The 18,096-nt window shown below is 35.9% G+C and overlaps 3 protein-coding genes across 4 annotated transcripts; all 3 read right to left on the bottom strand.

The window, feature by feature from the left end:
* Positions 1-1,801: 1,801 nt before the first annotated feature.
* Positions 1,802-3,555, bottom strand: LOC142642801 (scopoletin glucosyltransferase-like). Its single transcript, XM_075817226.1, has one exon. It carries the CDS (start codon positions 3,387-3,389, stop codon positions 1,956-1,958), a length of 1,434 nt encoding a protein of 477 aa, XP_075673341.1. The 5' UTR covers positions 3,390-3,555; the 3' UTR covers positions 1,802-1,955.
* An 890-nt stretch (positions 3,556-4,445) lies between these two features.
* LOC142643095 (methylcrotonoyl-CoA carboxylase beta chain, mitochondrial-like) lies at positions 4,446-5,431 on the bottom strand. Its single transcript, XM_075817643.1, has 3 exons — positions 5,361-5,431; positions 4,820-4,875; positions 4,446-4,708 (listed from the first exon to the last, which is right to left on the bottom strand). The coding sequence occupies exons 1-3, from the start codon at positions 5,385-5,387 to the stop codon at positions 4,510-4,512; spliced, it is 282 nt and encodes a 93-aa protein (XP_075673758.1). The 5' UTR covers positions 5,388-5,431; the 3' UTR covers positions 4,446-4,509.
* Positions 5,432-11,468: 6,037 nt separating this feature from the next.
* On the bottom strand, positions 11,469-17,721 carry LOC142643094 (methylcrotonoyl-CoA carboxylase beta chain, mitochondrial). 2 transcript variants are annotated; one of them, XM_075817641.1, is made up of 10 exons: positions 17,353-17,721; positions 17,166-17,285; positions 14,696-15,130; positions 14,381-14,471; positions 13,747-13,988; positions 13,490-13,654; positions 12,619-12,693; positions 12,188-12,319; positions 12,016-12,072; positions 11,469-11,904 (listed from the first exon to the last, which is right to left on the bottom strand). In XM_075817641.1, the coding sequence occupies exons 1-10, from the start codon at positions 17,545-17,547 to the stop codon at positions 11,701-11,703; spliced, it is 1,716 nt and encodes a 571-aa protein (XP_075673756.1). In that variant the 5' UTR covers positions 17,548-17,721; the 3' UTR covers positions 11,469-11,700. The 2 variants fall into 2 exon arrangements, with proteins under 2 accessions (XP_075673756.1, XP_075673757.1); XM_075817642.1 differs by lacking the exon at positions 17,353-17,721 and having other exon boundaries at positions 14,696-15,123; positions 17,166-17,304.
* Between the last annotated feature and the right edge of the window lie 375 nt (positions 17,722-18,096).

Here is an 18,096-nt window from a genome sequence, read left to right as displayed (position 1 = left end):
ACACCACTGCACCACCACTTTCTTTATCCTTCTTCATGCTGTCATCACCACCTATGATCCCTCCCTCCACATTGCCACCATCACCATTACCTCTACCATTATAACCTCCCTCACCCCCTCTCATTCCTTCATAATGCTGCTATTACCACCTACTATTAGGCTCTCACCTTCATTCCTTTCTACACTAACACAACTACCGCCTTTCTTCCCCCTTCGTATCATAATTACTGTCTCACGCTTATATGTATAGAAGGTATCTCATGAGACAGTCTCATAAGACCTCTTTCTCACATGTTTAAGATTCATACATGTTATAAAAGAAAAGTCTCATAAGATGGTTTTTTTTATATAAGTGGATGATTATGTATATCCGATACACAAAATCCTCTCTCGTAGTAGTCTGCTGGATGTACTGCATAATTTCTCGAATTCTATTCACAATGTTGATGGGGAAAGTCTTATATTTGTTGTTAGTGGCCTAGTGGACGGCCTAGTGGGCGAGTAAGAACTGTAAAGCAAACCTTTTGTTTTTTCCTTCGATATATCCATAGTTTTTTTATAGTTCTATACACAGCCTAGTCCATCTAAGCAAGCCCAGTTTAAAAGAGAGTGATCCATTCCGAAGAGCCCAACAATACAAAGCATGATATGGATATTCACACATATCTTGATTCCTGAACCGTGAGCCAGAAAAGTTGGACAAAAGAAATGGAAACTACGTTGGACAAAAGAAATGGAAACTGAAAACTAAATACCGCTTATTGTTGAAAACAAAAAATATTGTAGAAAAATAATTTTTAAATATATGAATAATGTCATGAGACTTAGTTTTAAAGAAAAATTTGTTAAAATTCGTACTTATGGGTCTCGTGAACAGTGCACGGGACCCACACAAAAATGCAGCCGCCAACACAAACACAAACGCGTTTATATCCAAACTAACGCATAGATTAATTTCAAATGACCATATTCAATTTTGTTTTGAAACAGGTTGACCTTATTTTGACACGAACCAGTTTAATCAATATGAATAAATGTCATTTTTATTCAACAAAAATTTGAATTGTACGTTTAGAATAACATTTTTAACTTGTATCACATTGTTTAAGTTTGTTTGTTCCCCCTCCCCCCACCCCCCCTCTTTCTGAATCACTTTGTTTACACATGTATGAGAAATAAGCAATTGATCATGCATCTAACGTGTATCTTGCTTGTTAGTCAATAGGAAAAGTTAAGAGTGTCCTACCGTGATAAGAGAGGGAGAAAAAGAATAGGAAAGAGAAATAGATGCCCAACAGTTGGGATAGGTTGTAATTAATTACATACAATCCACCTATGCCCACAAACAACACTTTCACTTGGTGCTTTTTATAGGCACTACACCTGTAAACCAAGATAAAGTTTTATAGAGCATATATGGAGTTATTTCCCACAATAAAAAGGGCCTAGGAAATAACTTCATAATCTTGGCTCATGCCCATTAGCGTTTTTAATGAAATTGTGTGTATAGTTATGATTCATCTGGATTTCCTGCTCCCACAAGTTCAAATCCTACAAGTAAGGAGTTATTATAGTAATGTCTAAGTAGAATACGCCAACTTAGGTCGCTCTCTACCCATTTTTTATTGTCAAACAAATATATATATATATATATAGGTAAATATGTTACATGAATTTATTTGTAGAGTATAAGGTGGACTAAAGAGAATACTTCAAAAGATTTAGACTCATGAAGAAGGGAATTATGGCCAAATGCAATCCAATTTAAGCATGGTCATTAGTTTTCAATTCGAAAGTTTTTATTACACTGATTTGATTGGACTTTGGCTATTATGACACAACCACCATCAATAATAAACAAAAATTGACAAAGAGTTCCCATCACACACATTTAACAAGCGTGGGAGATACTTTGTAAAAGAAAATACTAGTGCACACTTGTTATTACACACTCTTTACACTGAAAGGCTATACGACCTTAATTCTTCAATTAAACCCATCAAATCAGAATAGGACGATCCCCCTTCTTCAATAGCCCTCCTTGCCTTCTTACCGAGTGCCTTGGCTCTGCCTCTCATTTTCTCTGCTTCTTCACCCACCATAATTCGCCTCACTGCCTTCTCTATCGCTTCCCACTTGATACCATCTCCCACCAAAACCCTTGACCATTGTTGAGCACAAACATCAACCCCAATTTTCAATATTTGAGTTACTAACTTTTCATTGTAAAACTGCTCAGCACCCATAGGCCATGTGACCATGGGTACCCCTGCAGTCACTCCTTCCAAGGTCGAGTTCCATCCACAATGAGTCACAAATCCTCCAACTGCTTCATGCTCGAGGATCAACACTTGGGGTGCCCAACCTCTTATGATTAGTCCCTTACCTTCCATTCTTTTCTCAAATCCTTTAGGTAACCAATCTTCTTCTTCTTTCTCAGTTTTGGCTTTCCTCACAACCCAAATGAATTGTTGTCCAGATCCCTCAAGACCCATTGCAATGTCCATGAGCTGAGAGTCACTAAAGCGTGCTATACTTCCAAAACAAATATAAACAACTGAATTGGTTTTCTTTGTGGCAAGCCACTTTAAACACTCATGTTCATCAATGGAGGCTTCCTTTCCCCTATGGGCTTTATCTTCAGCACCCCTGTTGCATAGTGAGACTGGACCTATATGCCATGCCTTTCTTCCCATAACATTCTTGTAATGCTCTGCATAAGCTGGCTCGAGCTCATAGAAGCTGTTAACAACTACCCCATAGCTCCTCAACTCTGATTCCATAACTTCTTGCAACAACTTGGAAAAGTCTGTTTCAACTTCATGCTTAATGAAGTCAGGAAGTTGCATCCTTGTCAACTTTATATCCCCCGGAAAATTCGGAAGGACAAAAGGTTCAGAATCAGAAAAAACTTTCTTGTGAGGTTCATATAGTCTCAAACTATGGTCTACAGACAGAGAAAAAAAACTGATCCCATGGAAAACAAGCCTTGGAATACCAAATTTAGCTGCAACATCAGTTGCCCAAGGAAAGAACATGTCGGCAACAAGGCAACTAGGTTGGAAATCTTGTAGTAGTTGCTCAAGTGGTTGTTGAAGCATCTTAGTGGCTTTGAGAAAATTGTGAGCCATTTCTGGGGAATTGAGTGAGTCAATATTCTCACATCCTTCGGGCAAACCATCCTCTACAGCAGGGAACTTGATGATTTGGATATCAATGTTGATGCCGCTAGTTTTGGAGAATAAAGGCACGTTGCGAGGAGTAGTGACAATCGTTGCCTTCAAACCTCTCGTTGTGAATAGCTTGGCCATGTCCATGGTCGGTATCAGATGGCCATGGCCCATGAAAGGGAAGAAGAATATATGAAGCTGACGATTTTTGCTACCCATAACTTAAAACCCTGAACAGCGTAAATAGAGAGGTTAAGGCTAGGCTATATTTTTCAGTGTTGGTATGAGAACTTTGTTAGATATGAATATGGTGTAGTGTATACCAGCCCACACAAGGACTTGAGAAGTAAAATATTTTTCCTCATGGTGCTGAAGGCAACGCAATGATTCTCACCACAAGTTCTTGCGCACTTCTAACCACATAAACTCGTTTGTCCCTTAACTTCTTGTCCATAATTGACTGGAGGAAAAAAATTACAAACCGACGTAATAATAAATATAATAAATGTATTTTCAAAATATATATATATAAATATAATAAATGCAATTAGTACTACTTAGTAATAAATAAAGAGTGATACTAAGAATACTATAAATTTAAAATATAGATCATTCAAACAAATTTGTAACTAATTACTGAAAAGTAATTCAAACATTCATTTATTATGTTTTGATATTCTTTAATTATGTTTTTTATTACATCAATTTGTAAAAGTTATGCAATAAAATTTGTAGTATCTCTAATAATTTCATTGTCAAGTCAAATGGCATGTAATATATTGTTTAGGAGTAATTCTTAGGTACTCCCGGAGCACGGAGAATGGTGCTCCCTCCTCTCACATTCATGGTGGGGTCCGCTCATTAAATTTATGGTGGGGTCTACCATGAATGTGAGAGGAAAGAGCATCATTTCACTATACTCCGGAACTACCTAAGAATTTTTCATTGTTTAGTAGCTTTTGCATTTTTCTAAATATATATTAAATTACTTTCTTTATGGTTGATGACAGATCAATTTTTAAAAACTATGAAGTAAATTTTGTAATATATTTAGCATCACTTAAGTAAAAGGAGCTGACTGGCTGCAAAACTAACCGTTTCTATGAGAGGAAAGTATGCTTCCCATAAATTTTTTTAATTTATTCTTTTCTGTTCCCCCCCCCCCCCCCCCCCCCCCCCCCCCCCCCCCCCCCCCCCTCTTTTCAGTTTGTTCCACCTGATTTTTTTTTTTTTTTAATAATCAGTTTAGTCCCCCTGATTACTCAAACACAAAAGCATACAGATATCAAAATAATGCATCTGGATTAATATGAATCAGACACTTGGATGCCAGTGCTTATCACATTCTCAATACACCATATCTGGTATCTTCTGCGGGACATTTCAAGGAAGCAGAGATGCAGAGACCTATGATTTTTCTAGTGTCAGCTGGATCAATAATCCCAGAGCCTTGCTGTAGAGTTATAAGAACTTCCTTCTTTCTCATTTGCCTCCACAACCTTCGCCTTGAATCTTTCTTCTTCTTTCTTATTGTTCCACTGCATTACATCATGCAAAGTGCATGTAAAGACAAATAAGAAGACCCTGACTTGGTATATGGAGAAATATGATTAGTCATCTTTTCCTTAGAAACAAAAAGAAGCTTCTACCTGAATCCCTTGCTTTTCTTGTTGCCTTTTTCTATTTGATCTAGCACACCAGCAGCCTGATATTCAAAGCCAAAATGATATGTAATTGACAAATCATAAAGAGGCAGATCTTTATGCTTTATCTCATTGACATCTCAGTCATATGCATGAATGTGATGAGTGAAAAGCTACCTGGGCACCACCCTGACTATAAGCACGACTACACATTGCAAAATTTCCAGCACCGAAGCTTCCACCAACGATTATAGTAACTTTGGGAACCTAATTCATTGATTGGGAAAGGTGCAGAGGTTGATCCTTTTGTTTCATATGTTTCTTCTGTTCTTCTAATTGTTTTTATTTTTTCATAAGATGTTCTTTTTCTAGTTTTACATAAAAGAACCATACTAGTAGATTTTTTTCAAGCTATAAAGTTAATATGATGTAATACAAATAAGGAACTGAATACCAACCCTGAAGACACATTCATACAGTGATACAGGGGCTTGGTATATCTCAGAAGTTAATAATCAAAATAAAATTGAGTATGAGAGACACAAACCTTTGCACAAGAAACTGCCATAACCATTTTCGCCCCAGATTTTGTAATTCCATTTGCCTCAGATCTTGAGCCAACCTATTAAATACATGTTAAACATTAAGGTTCCATGCTTTTGCTAACTTTAATGGAATAAATTTAATGACCATGGCAGTTTAAACCAAAAGGAATTCCAACCATAACTAATCTTCACAACTGAAACTCTGAATTAGAAAATATGTAAGCTCACTCAACTTATCATCCATAAAAAATTGATATAAGAAAAAAACCTAATTTATCAAGAACCAATATTTTGAGACTTCAAAGTCTACAAATATCCATGCAATAAATTTTGAACAAAAGTGTTAGAAATACTGAATTCCATAGTATTGTATTTCTCACTGAAAGAATATACATGAGTGCCTTTATATAGGAGGCATATGAGTGCAGTACGAGTAAATATGAGTGTAGTACAAGTAAGAGTGCTATACAAGTAAACTAGTTGGGCCTAAAGCCCACAACATTATACATGTTAACAGCCCCCCTCAAACTCAAGGTGGATGTGAGACCAACTTGAGGTTGTCAACCAAAGTACGAAGGCGTCCCTTAGGATGTGACTTGGTGAAAATATCTGCAAGTTGATCTGTAGAGGAGACTGAGATTAGCTTGAAAGCACCATGGACAAGATGATAACGGATAAAATGACAATCGATCTCGATGTGTTTAGTCCGTTCATGGAAGACATCATTGTGAGGAATATAAATGGCACTCTTGTTGTCACAATAAAGAGGAGTAGCAGAGGATGTAGACACACCTAAGTCTTTGAGAAGCCATCGTAGCCAAAAAGCTCAGATGTGGTATCAGCAAGGGCACGATATTCTGCTTCAGTACTAGAACGGGCCACATGAGTTTGTTTCTTGCTTCACCAAGAAATTAGAGAAGAACCAAGAAGAAAGCAATAACCAGTGGTGGACCTGCGATCAGTGGGATCTCCTGCCCAATCGGCATCAAAAAATGCATGGAGAACAAGAGGAGACTGAGCAGAGTAGAAAAGACCATGGAAGAGAGTGCCCTTTAGGTACTGAAGAATGTGCAGAACAGCAACATAGTGAGTCGATCGTGGAGCAGACAGATACTGGCTCACCTGGTGAACAGCATAGGAAATGTCTGGACGACTAATAGTAAGATAAACTAGGCTGCCAACTAAGCGTCTGTAAAGAGAGGGATTAGACAATGGTTTCCCCCTTGAAGGAGTCAGATGCGCATTAAGCTCGACTAGAGTGTCAACAGTCTTACTATCAGTGAGTCCAGCTCTAGACAAGAGTTCAGAGGCATACTTGGCTTGAGTAATGTAAAGTTCATCTGTAGAATGAGTGATTTCAAGACCCAAGAAGTAGCTGAGATGTCCAAGATCTTTCATCTCAAACTGCTGACTGAGAAAATCCTTGAGTTCTTGAATGCCACTAAGGTCATCACCAGTTATGATCATATCATCCACATATAAGAGAAGTAAAATAGTGCCTTTGTCAGTGCGACGAAGAAATAAGGCAGAATCATAATGACTGGCCATGTAACCCAAACGAGAGATGGTAGAGCTGAATTTGGCAAACCAAGCATGTGGAGCTTGTTTAAGGCCATAAAGTGCACGTCGAAGGTGACAAACCTTGTTTGATTCAATAGAGAGACTAGGAGGAGGTTGCATATAAACTTCTTCACTTAAATCCCCATTAAGGAATGCATTTTTGACATCCATCTGGAAAAGATCCCATTTACTGGCAGCAGCAACAGCTAAGAGAGCACGAACAGAAGAGATACAAGCAACCGGAGCAAAGGTCTCTTCATAATCAATCTCATACTCTTGTGTAAAACCTTTTGCAACAAGGCGAGCTTTGTAGCACTCAATGGACCCATCAGAGCCAATCTTAATCTTGTAGATCCACTTACAACCAACCACAGATTTCCCAGAGAGGGAGAGTGACCAAGTCCCAAGTATGGTTTTTAGATAATGCATCAAGTTCCTCTTTCATTGCAATCTGCCATAAAGGGTCAGTGGAAGCCTCACGATGACTGTGAGGTTTTCACGAAAAGGTAGATCGGAGAAAGACGATCTTCGTGGTACCTTCGGAAAATTTTTCGGAGCAATATTCACGGCAGTGCCGAAAAAGGCAGTGGTCTTTGCAGTGTTCGAACTCCTCAACGGCGGCTGCTACAGGTCCGGAACCTGAGGACGATGTCTGGAAGACTCGAAGGTTCAACGGCGAAAGGCTGTGGCAGTTGTTGTGACAACGGAAACAATATTGAGAATGGAGTTACACCAATAAAAACAAGACTGCTAAGAAAAGGTCAGAGCAGTTACTCTGATACCATGTTAGAAATACTAAATTCAATAGTATTGTATTTCTCACTGAAAGAATATACATGAGTGCTTTTATATAGGAGGCATATGAGTGCAGTACGAGTAAATATGAGTGTAGTACAAGTAAGAGTGCTATACAAGTAAACTAGTTAGGCCTAAAGCCCACAACATTATACATGTTAACAAAAAAGAAAGCTTTCATTGAGCTAAAACCATGTATAACTTCCACTATCTTAATCAACAGAAGAGACTGCCATTACTTAGATTTGAGGTCTAGGGTATGGCTTCAAAACCTTGTTCTGATCTGTGTGACTCAGTCCATTTTTAATTCCTAGTCCTACATTTTTTACTTTAAAATTGAATTTCTATTGGTACTTTCAAAATTAGTTTAAACTCAAATCCATCAAGCATAAGTTCACTTTACCCTTTATTGCCTAGCATACCCTTTATTGCCTAGCATATCACAGATTACATACGTTCCCCCCTTTTCAATCTGTTTTCTTTGCAAATGTTATGACACAAAGATGTTAGAAAGCTTTATTAACGGTGAGGGGCATACCATAAATCCAGTGATGTTCGGAAGGAAGATACCAAAGGAATGTTTGGTTGGGAAATTTAAAGGGGCCTTTTATATCTAAATATCACTTGAATAATATTTAGTTTATTTTTTATTATATTTTTTATTTCAAATTAATTACTAATTCCTACTTATTAATATGGATAATTCACCCAAAGTGAGCTAATGAAACTTACTATATAGGTTTTACAAACTAGCATATCATCGAAAAAAAATTTTAAAAAAAAAAAAAAAAGTTATTCAGACATTCATTTATTATACTGTTTAATTGACACTTATTATATTACTATCACATCAGTTTGAAAGATTTTTGTCGTAAAATTTGTATTAGCTTTAATATTTTTCATTTACTTAATGGAGATTAGGTTGCATTTCTATTAATTCTTATTTTTTTTTGTGGAGAAAATACTAAACTTACTATAAATTTTACTACAAAAAGCTTACAAACTGATATGGCAATGAGATGACACTTCAACAAAAGAATAAATGAGTATTGAATTATTTCATATGATTTGTGACATGTCAATTTATAAGGCTTATATAATAAAATTTGTAATATACTAATATAACTCTAATATTTTAGGCCTTAAGAAAAAAAAATGTACATTTAACTCACATTTTTCTTTAATTAAAATTTAAAAAAAAAAAAAAAAAAAAAAAAACTTACTACCCTCATATTTGGGGGCCTTAGGCCTTGGCCTAAATGACCTAGGCATACGGCTAGCCCTGGATTTCGTGAACCCCAACAACTTGCTCTTCTCACCAATACTCTAAGCATTTGTGTGTGTGTGTGTGTGTGTGGGTCACTACTACTGCTAGATTTGTATATTGTACAAGAAGGATTTGATCTGTCATCATCCTTTGAACGATCTTTAAAAGATTTCGTGTGTGTGTGTGTGTGTGTGTGTGTGTGTGTGTGTGTGTGTGTGTGTTGTTGTTGGTGTTGTTGTCATAAGCTCAGTAGCTCACAACTATAAGTGAGAATAGAGATAAATTCAATTTGTTAATTGTTTTGAGTAATGCTATGGAGACACTCCAACTCACACCTAAATTCACTGTATCAACTTTTGGTTGAATTTTAACACTTTCACATGCATCTACCACATGTGAAAATTTGATATTATTTAAGAGAACCATACTAATTCAATTCCATTCTTTCATAGTGTTTTTGTCACTACACAATGCTCTATGGAGGTATCGGTTAAATGACATCTAAGCCTATCACATATGTTTAGTCCCACAAAAATCATACATATCTAATTTTAGCTTAAATCAGAAGGAATATTATTAGTAATGAATACCCTATTAAAAGATTCCCAATGTCATCCAAGAAATTAGAGATATTCACTAATTTCAATCAAAACATTAGCAACATTAGGCTTCAATATTGGCAAAACAAAACAGAGAGCAAATAAGGAGGGAAAAAAAAGGACCAGAAACAAGACATTGAAGATTGGAGAACATATAGTTTGTTCAAGAATATTCCTCACCGGCTGAACTGAACTGTTCAATGAATTAAAGTAAATTAGCCCAAAGCAATTACAAACGGTTTCGAAACTTCACAATTTACCTACTTTGGCAGCATATGGTCTAGGACTTTACTTCTTACCAAATTTCCCACAGATAATAAGAAACCTTCACATTAAATATTGTCCAACGACGAATTAAAAAGATTTCTCTTTTACTCCATGAAATTCTGATTTAAAAGATTTCCATCTTAATAATCAACACATGTCAATTTTTTTCTTTATTTATGTTTTTGTGTTTTGCTAACTATCCTAGTTATAATCTGGACTATTTTTACAGCGAAACTCCTTCAAACTCTCCTTTTTCATTGGAAGGCAAACAACTAAGTATTTGTGTAGATTAAAAGAACAACATTAGTCATATATCATGAAATTATTAAGAATCAGGAAGCACCAAAAATTTATAGAATACATAGTAAAGAAGAAGAAGAAAAGAAAATTAAACAAGGAAAAAAAAAAAAAAAGCATGCTTCCCACCAACCAAGCAATCACCAGCCCGTGTAAGCCTCACAGCCACAACTGATGCTGAGGAAATGCACAGCAAAAAGAAGAGAATCTCTTTCCAAATCCGTAGTACCAAACCAATGTGGATGAAAGCTTGATGTCACAATCTCATAAAATTGTCCACAAGGTCCGCATGGTTTGATTCTCTATGACCCAATTCTCATGAAGCTAGATGGGTCCTCCTTTGGAGCATAAGAACACTCCATCTTAAGCTGAACCAATGGTCATAAGTCATAAAAACTATTCTGATACCCTTTTCCAGCAAAAGCCAGATTGCTGGTTTTAGTTTTTGTAACAATGATTCTGTCGAATATTTATTTTCCCTCTCAATTAGAGGAAACCCATTTGCGCAAGACCAAATGTGATCATTACTACTTTGAAAAAAATACAGTAATAAATAAATAGTGATGCAAATGCTATAAGTTTTACAACATATAGCTTCCAAACTAATTTGCCATCAATCACTAAAAAGTAATTCAAATATTCATTTATTATGTTTTGAGATCCCCCAATTACATTCATTGTTACGTCAATTTGTAAAGGTTATGAAATAAAATTTATAATATCTTTACCATTTTCTACAAATAAATAAGTGATACTATGAATACTACAAGTTTTACTATGTAATCTTTTCAAACGTATGTGTCACCAATCACCAAAATAAAAAATAATAATTTATTATGTTGTTGATATCAAGTATCAACCAGTTCTAAAAAAAAAATAAGTATCAGCCAGTCAAGTCCACTGTCAAGTCAATTTGTATACATTATGTAACAAATTTAGTAGTAGGTTTAGCATTTTTCTAAGTAAATATTAAATTACTTTTTTATGGTTAATGACACATCAATTTATAAGATTTATGGAGTAAATTTTGTATACCTTTAGCATCAATCAAATAAAAGGAGCTGACTAACTTATGTGTCATAATCACCAAAATAAAAAATAATCATTTATTAAGTTGTTGATATCAAGTATCAACCGGTTCTTCTCAAAAAAAAAAATAGGTATCAGCCAGTCAAGTCCACTGTCAAGTCAATTTGTATACATTATGTAACAAATTTTGTAGTAGGTTTAGCATTTTTCTAAGTAAATATTAAATTACTTTTTTATGGTTAATGACACATCAATTTATAAGATTTATGGAGTAAATTTTGTATACCTTTAGCATCAATCAAATAAAAGGAGCTGACTGGCTGCAAAACTAACCGTTTCAATGAGAGGAAAGTATGCTTCCCGTAATTTTTTTCTATTCATTCTCTGCTTTTTTCCCCCTCCCCCTTTTCAGTTTATTCCCCCCTGTTTACTTTACAGAAAAGCATACAAGATTAAAAAAATAATGCATCAGGATGTGCATCAGACACTAGGATGCCAGTGCTTTCCTTGATACAAAATCATATCCCATCACATTCTAAATACACCATATTTGGTATCTTCTGCAGGACGATTCATGGAAGCAGAGATGCAGAGACCTATGATTTTTCTTGTGTCAGCTGGATCAATAATGCCATCATCCCAGAGCCTTGCTGTGGAGTAATAAGAACTTCCTTCTTTCTCATATGCCTCCACAACCTTTGCCTTGAATCTTTCCTCTTCTTCCTTGTTCCACTGCATTACATCATGCAAAGCGTTCATTAGGACAAATAAGAAGACCCTGAATTTGGTTTAGGGAGAAATATGATAAGTCATCTTTCCTTAGAGACAAAAAGAAGCTTCTACCTGAATCCCTTGCTTTTTCTTGTTGCTTTTTTCTATTTGAGCTAGCACACCAGCAGCCTGATATTCAAAGACAAAATGATATGTAATTGACAAATCAAAAAGAGGCAGATCTTTATGCTTTATCACGTTGACATCTCAGTCATAAGCATGAATGTGTTGAGTGAAGAGCTACCTGGGCACCACCCATCACGGATATTTTGGCATTTGGCCAAAGAAACATGAAGTTCGGACTATAAGCACGGCCACACATTGCATAATTTCCAGCACCGAAGCTTCCACCAACGATTATAGTAACTTTGGGAACCTATATCAATTGATTGGAAAAGGTGCAGAGGTAAATCTTTTTTGTTTCATACATTTCTTTTGTTCTTTTTCTAGTTTTTTTTTTTTTTTTGATAAGCTGTTTTTTTTCTAGTTATACACAAAAGAACCACGCTAATAGATTATTTTCAAGTTATAAAGTCAATACTCAATATTATGTTATACAAGTAAGGAGCTGAACAACAACCCTGAAGGCACATTCATACAGCAATAGGCTTGATATATCTTAAAATTTACTCAATAATCAAAATGAAATTAATATTAAGTATGAGAGACACCAACCTTCGCACATGAAACTGCCATAACCATTTTTGCTCCAGATTTTGCTATTCCATTTGCCTCGGATCTTGAGCCAACCTATTAAATGAATATTAAACATTAAGGTTCCATGCTTTTACCAACTTTAATGGACCTCCCATTTCTATGAATGTTATACTATACCTCAAAGTGGATTGAAAAAAACATAGAGCTTACCAAATCCAGCTCCTTAAGTAAAACTATTTTGCCCACAGACAGACAGACAAACGGATAGTTTTATGGAAGAGCAATGGACGACATAAAACAATTGACTGTCATTCATCTAACAAGAAATGCTAGAGGAGGGGGGCAGATTCTAATGGCCACAGCAGTTTAAACCAAAAGGAATTCCAACCATAACTAATCTTCACAACTGAAACTCTGAATTAGGAAATATGTAAGGTCACTCAACTAATCATTAAAAAATTTTGATACAAGGAAAAAAACAACTTATCAAGAACCAATATTCTGAGAGTCCACAAATAACCATGCAATAAATTTCGAACAAAAGGGAAGCTTTAATTGAGCTAAACTGTGTACAACTTCCTCTCTCTTAATCAACAGAAAAGACTGCCATTACTAAGATTAGAGGTCTAGGGTAAGGCTTTCAAATCCTTGTTCTGATCCGTGTGACTCAGTCCATTTTTATTTCCTAGTCCAACATTTTTACTTTAAAACTGAATTTCTATTGGTACTTTCTAAATTCATTTAAACTCGAATACGTCAAGAATAAGTTCACTTTAAATTGCCAAGCATATCACAGATTACATATGTTCCCCCCATTTCAATCTGTTTTATTTGCAAATGTAATTACAAAGAGATGTTAGAAAGCTTTAAGAACAGTGAGATGGCATACCATAAATCCAGTGATATTCTGAAGGAAGACCAAAGGAATGTTTCGTTGAGTGCACAGTTCAATGAAATGGGCCCCTTTTAGAGCAGATTCATTAAATAATATCCCATTGTTTCCAATTATTCCAACTGGCTGTCCAAAAATTCTAGCAAATCCTGTTACAAGAGTCTGCATTGACACAATTGGGATTACAAAATTAATAAATATCAAATGCTAACACATAAAATTCTAACAAGCTTAAGTGATTCAAATGCCCTCACAGTGCCATACAATTTCTTGAATTCGTCAAATTCACTTCCATCAACAATGCGACCAATAACTGACCGTATATCAAAGGACTGCTTAAGGTCTGTTGGTGCAATGGAACGAAGTTCCTTTACATCATATAATGGTTCTTTAAATTCATGGTTTACAGTTTCCAATCTACTTAGCATTCCCTCCTTCCCAGCCATGTGCAAGTTTTTAATGATGTTCCTCCCAAGAGCAAGTCCATGCAGTTCATCTACAAGAAAAAATAAAATTACATATATCATCACTAAAAAAAAAAAAAAGAACATTATGTCTTATTTCTTAAACGCAAGTGCATGCACACCCACACACATATTTATTCTAATAGCTCGAGAAAAACAAATTTTAGTATCACAAACTTTTTAATAAGCAAATAGTCTCATTGAGAAAGTGAAAACATCCACAACCCAAGAGCGGCGGAAGTATAAACATTTTCACAATCTCATTGAGTTCTGGATGTTGAAACTCATCAGGCAAACTTCTGCACACTGACATGGAATGGCCAGCATAAAGAATCTTACTGAAGCAGAAAGCACAGGGAAGATCATAGTAAATTTCAAAAGAGGTGCCTTTAAGATGCAAAGGCAGAATGACAAAAGTAAATACCTTGAGCAAAATAATCTGAAACTCCTGATGTCTTGCAATGCACAGCAGCACCCCCCAAATCTTCAGCAGAGACTTCTTCTCCTGTAGCAGCCTATTGAAAAATTTTGAATAATTTATAGATTTTAGACACAACTATAGACAAACCAAAGTTCACACATGCATATAAGCACACCAATCCACAAGCAAGCACAGACATACACATATGGACACAATATAATATTTCATATAACATAGAAAGATACCAAAAAAATAATTGAACAGATCTGGGAATTACCCCATGAAGCATTTTGGAACATCAGAAGGCCTGTAACTAACCTTCACAAGTGGGGGTCCTGCCAGGAAAATGGTACCATTTCCTTTGACCATGACACTTTCATCAGCCATCGCAGGTATATAGGCACCCCCAGCTGTGCAGGAACCCAATACCAGTGCAATTTGGGGGATGCCTTCAGCAGACATCACAGCTTGATTGTAGAAAATTCTACCAAAATTATCCTTGTCAGGGAAGACATCAGCCTGCTTAGGAAGGAAAGCACCTCCACTATCAACAAGATATATGCATGGTAATTTACATTGAGTGGCAATCTCTTGTGCCCTAAGATGTTTCTTAACGGTGATGGGATAGTAAGTGCCTCCCTTGACAGTCGGGTCATTAGCCACAAACATACAAAGTCGTCCATGCACCGGACCTATCCCAGTAATAATCCCAGCAGATGGCAAGGCTTCTTCATATAATTCATGGCCTGCAAGCTTTATGATAAAACACACAATTAGATGTCAAAGACATTGCATATTCTACTATAAAATGCGTCAAGTCTAATGAATCGACAAACAGAACATTTTCTTTCCAGTTGACATGTGAATTCTGATTCTGATTCTGAATCTGAACAAAATGCATGATTTCTAATACATTAAATAACATGATTAACGTTCTTAAGACAAACTAGTGAACAATGTATCAGAAATGTGTACAAATTTCATTCCTAACTACCATCCCCATAAAGAGACAGTAAATATATCTGGACTATAGTGCATGTTGCAATCCACTTAATTTGGAACAAAGACACTCAAAAAATAAATCAACTTATCATTTCAGGGTTTGGTTTGGTTGAGAAGAGAGAGGGAATATCTCAGCTACAGAAGGCTGTGTGATGCACAACAAAATTCATTGGAAAATTTGGGAGACAATTGAATAGGGGAAAAAAAAGGATAGACCCTAGGAATTAGCACTTAGTTATTGGAAAATTCCAACATCAAATTTTGTTCATTCATATGTCCCTTATATTTTACTGGAGCCTTTTTTTAAATAGGCTTCCAAGAAACATCCATAAGAAAATCACATAATCCACAATCATGATAAAATTATATTAATGAAATTCAAATTTAAATTAGCAGTAATGTTCATATCTATATCATCCCTCCCAGGGTGGGAGAGACTCAACCCTGTTGAGTAAATCCCTGAGTAGTATTCTAGCATATTAGGGTCTAACTGTAGCAGCTCTTCTCTGGTGATCCATGTGCAATATGACTCTGGTTGTCCCTTTCAACAAATTAAGTAGCACTCAACTTTTCCTATCCCTAGTAGAAACAATATGCTAATTCAAAATAGCATTAATATGCTCTTTACATGTTGACAAAAGGTTTGGTTGAGTTGGATGAGTCACAGGGTTTATAAAAGGATCATGGGAAAGCTCAATGAAAGTATCATATGGGATAACAGCTGAACCTTTAAAGTATTGTAAGTAACCAGTTTCTTGATATTAAAGGAGGAGCTACTTTCATAATCAAATGAAAAATCATTAACATATGCATTTGGTCCAACCCATGTCAACTCCTTGAGCATTCCAGCATAAGAGGCTTGCAGTTGCCTAATGGCTTCATAGGGGAAACTGTTCAAGCCTAACTAAAACCATGACATAATCCACTACCAGAAATCCCATATAATGTAAATAAGCTTGATTTTTTTTTTTTTTTTAATTGATCATCACTTGCTTCAGATTGTTTGCTAACAGCATGACTCCACTCATGAACATGATGCGTGTTTGTTTCTATTGAATCGGATACGTTTTAACAAGTGGTGAAAGTGGGAGAAGATCTAAAAGACTTTTGACTTCAAATGGATTCATACCTATATAGTTAGCTCGTTTCCCTCTCAACAACCCCTTTTAGGCTCAAAATGCTTGGGTCCTTTTCACAATCACCTCTTTAGGTTGTACAAACCTACACTTAACCTTACATCCATCATGATTATTCTCAGGGAGCTCGACTTGAGACGGTATAGTTTGAATGCAACCTCACAAATCTTTATGTTTGATCAGTTTCATGGAGATTTATGTATGCTCAAATAGTAATGTTACCGGCACAACAATTTTCACAGTAGTTGAGTTTTTTTTTTTTTTTTTAACTCATACCGTACAATAATCATCACTGCTAATCAAACTCCAAGCAACTAACCCCACTCGCTAGAACCAGTCACCAGGTACTCCAGGGCTTTTCATACCTGACGGGGAGCAATCTACAATAGTTGAGTTCACAAAAGTTTTCATGTCGACTCAGACATCACTTCTTTTTTTTTTAATCTGCCAATAACAACTTGCCACCTCGGCAATTTGAAAATTTTGTGCCGCTAGACCAAATCCCAGTTCGTAAACAACATGAAAGCTCCAAAATATTTTGAGTAATTTATTATAACATCGTTTAAAACTAAAAGGCAAAAATCAGGCTAAAGATATTTGCAGAGAAAGAGAAATTTGATTGTGAATAAAGTGGAAATGAAAGACAGAACCTGAGAAAGTTCAAGGAATGAAGAACCAGGGTCAAGAAGGCGATCGATTCTTTCCCTGGGTAGAAGCTTATTCCTACTCCTATTCCTCTTCACCGCCTCTGCTCCTCCTCCACTTAAAACCTGAACTTTTTCACAAACCCATTAAAACATTTATATATATTTACACAGAGAGAGAGAAAGAGAGGACCTTGGCTATGTGGGATTGGAGGTCGGAGATGAGTTCATCCATGGCGTTGGAGTTACGAGTGAAGGAGTCAGAGGTCCGGTCAATGGAGTCGGGAAGGACTCCGAGTCCAAGGCAGAGGTCCCTTCTCGGGTGAGCTATCATCCATGGATTCCGTGAACCCCAACAAGCTGCTCTTCTCGCCAATAGTCTAAGCATTTCTCTCTCTCTTTTTCTGTGTGTGTCTGAATCACTGCTACTCAGTATTGTATATGATTGTGCCGGAAAGCCTAATGTCTAAGAGCTGATGTGTAGTGTCTATCCTATCCTATCGGTTCTGGTTCAGAATCAGGCAGCTTTGCCCATATTAAAATACTATAATAATAAATAAAAATGGCAAATAAAGTATGACACGGTCCTTTAAACGATCTCTCAAAGAGATTTCTTCAATTATGTATATCAATTTGTCCCATGTGTTTTGGTTTTATAATTTGTCCCAGTTCTTTCTTTTTTTTTTTTTTTTTTTCATCAAAAAAATAATAATAAAAGAACTGGGTTCCAACTTCCAAAGTTTCTAATAAGTACTATCACAATTTAACATATATTCAGCAAAATAATAATAATAACACAATTTAACAATTTTTTTTTAAGCTCAAAACACTAAGTGAGAATGGAGATATGTTCAAATGCTAAGAGCATTCATAGCCCGGTTTGCAAATGCTAACTATTGCAAAAAAAATTCATAATTGTACTACAGTGCGATTTTAA

The sequence above is a fragment of the Castanea sativa genome, chromosome 7 (genome assembly GCF_040712315.1).
Source record: "Castanea sativa cultivar Marrone di Chiusa Pesio chromosome 7, ASM4071231v1".
NCBI classification, from domain to species: Eukaryota; Viridiplantae; Streptophyta; class Magnoliopsida; order Fagales; family Fagaceae; genus Castanea; species Castanea sativa.
Note: the sequence above shows the minus strand (reverse complement) of the source record. Positions and strands in the feature narration are given on the sequence as shown.

Bases quoted from the DNA above. Each gene is read 5' to 3' on its own strand.
- LOC142642801 (XM_075817226.1), bottom strand. From the start codon at position 3,389: ATGGGTAGCAAAAATCGTCAGCTTCATATATTCTTCTTCCCTTTCATG.
- LOC142643095 (XM_075817643.1), bottom strand. From the start codon at position 5,387: ATGGTTATGGCAGTTTCTTGTGCAAAG. The intron at 4,876-5,360 runs GTTTGTGTCTCT...TTTGAATATCAG, and splicing joins TGGCAGTTTCTTGTGCAAAG to GCTGCTGGTGTGCTAGATCA. The intron at 4,709-4,819 runs GTAGAAGCTTCT...GATGTAATGCAG, and splicing joins AAGAAAAGCAAGGGATTCAG to TGGAACAATAAGAAAGAAGA.
- LOC142643094 (XM_075817641.1), bottom strand. From the start codon at position 17,547: ATGCTTAGACTATTGGCGAGAAGAGCAGCTTGTTGGGGTTCACGGAAT. The intron at 17,286-17,352 runs GTCCTCTCTTTC...GAAAAAGTTCAG, and splicing joins TCCAATCCCACATAGCCAAG to GTTTTAAGTGGAGGAGGAGC. The intron at 12,694-13,489 runs GTATGCCATCTC...TTCATTTAATAG, and splicing joins AGAATATCACTGGATTTATG to GTTGGCTCAAGATCCGAGGC.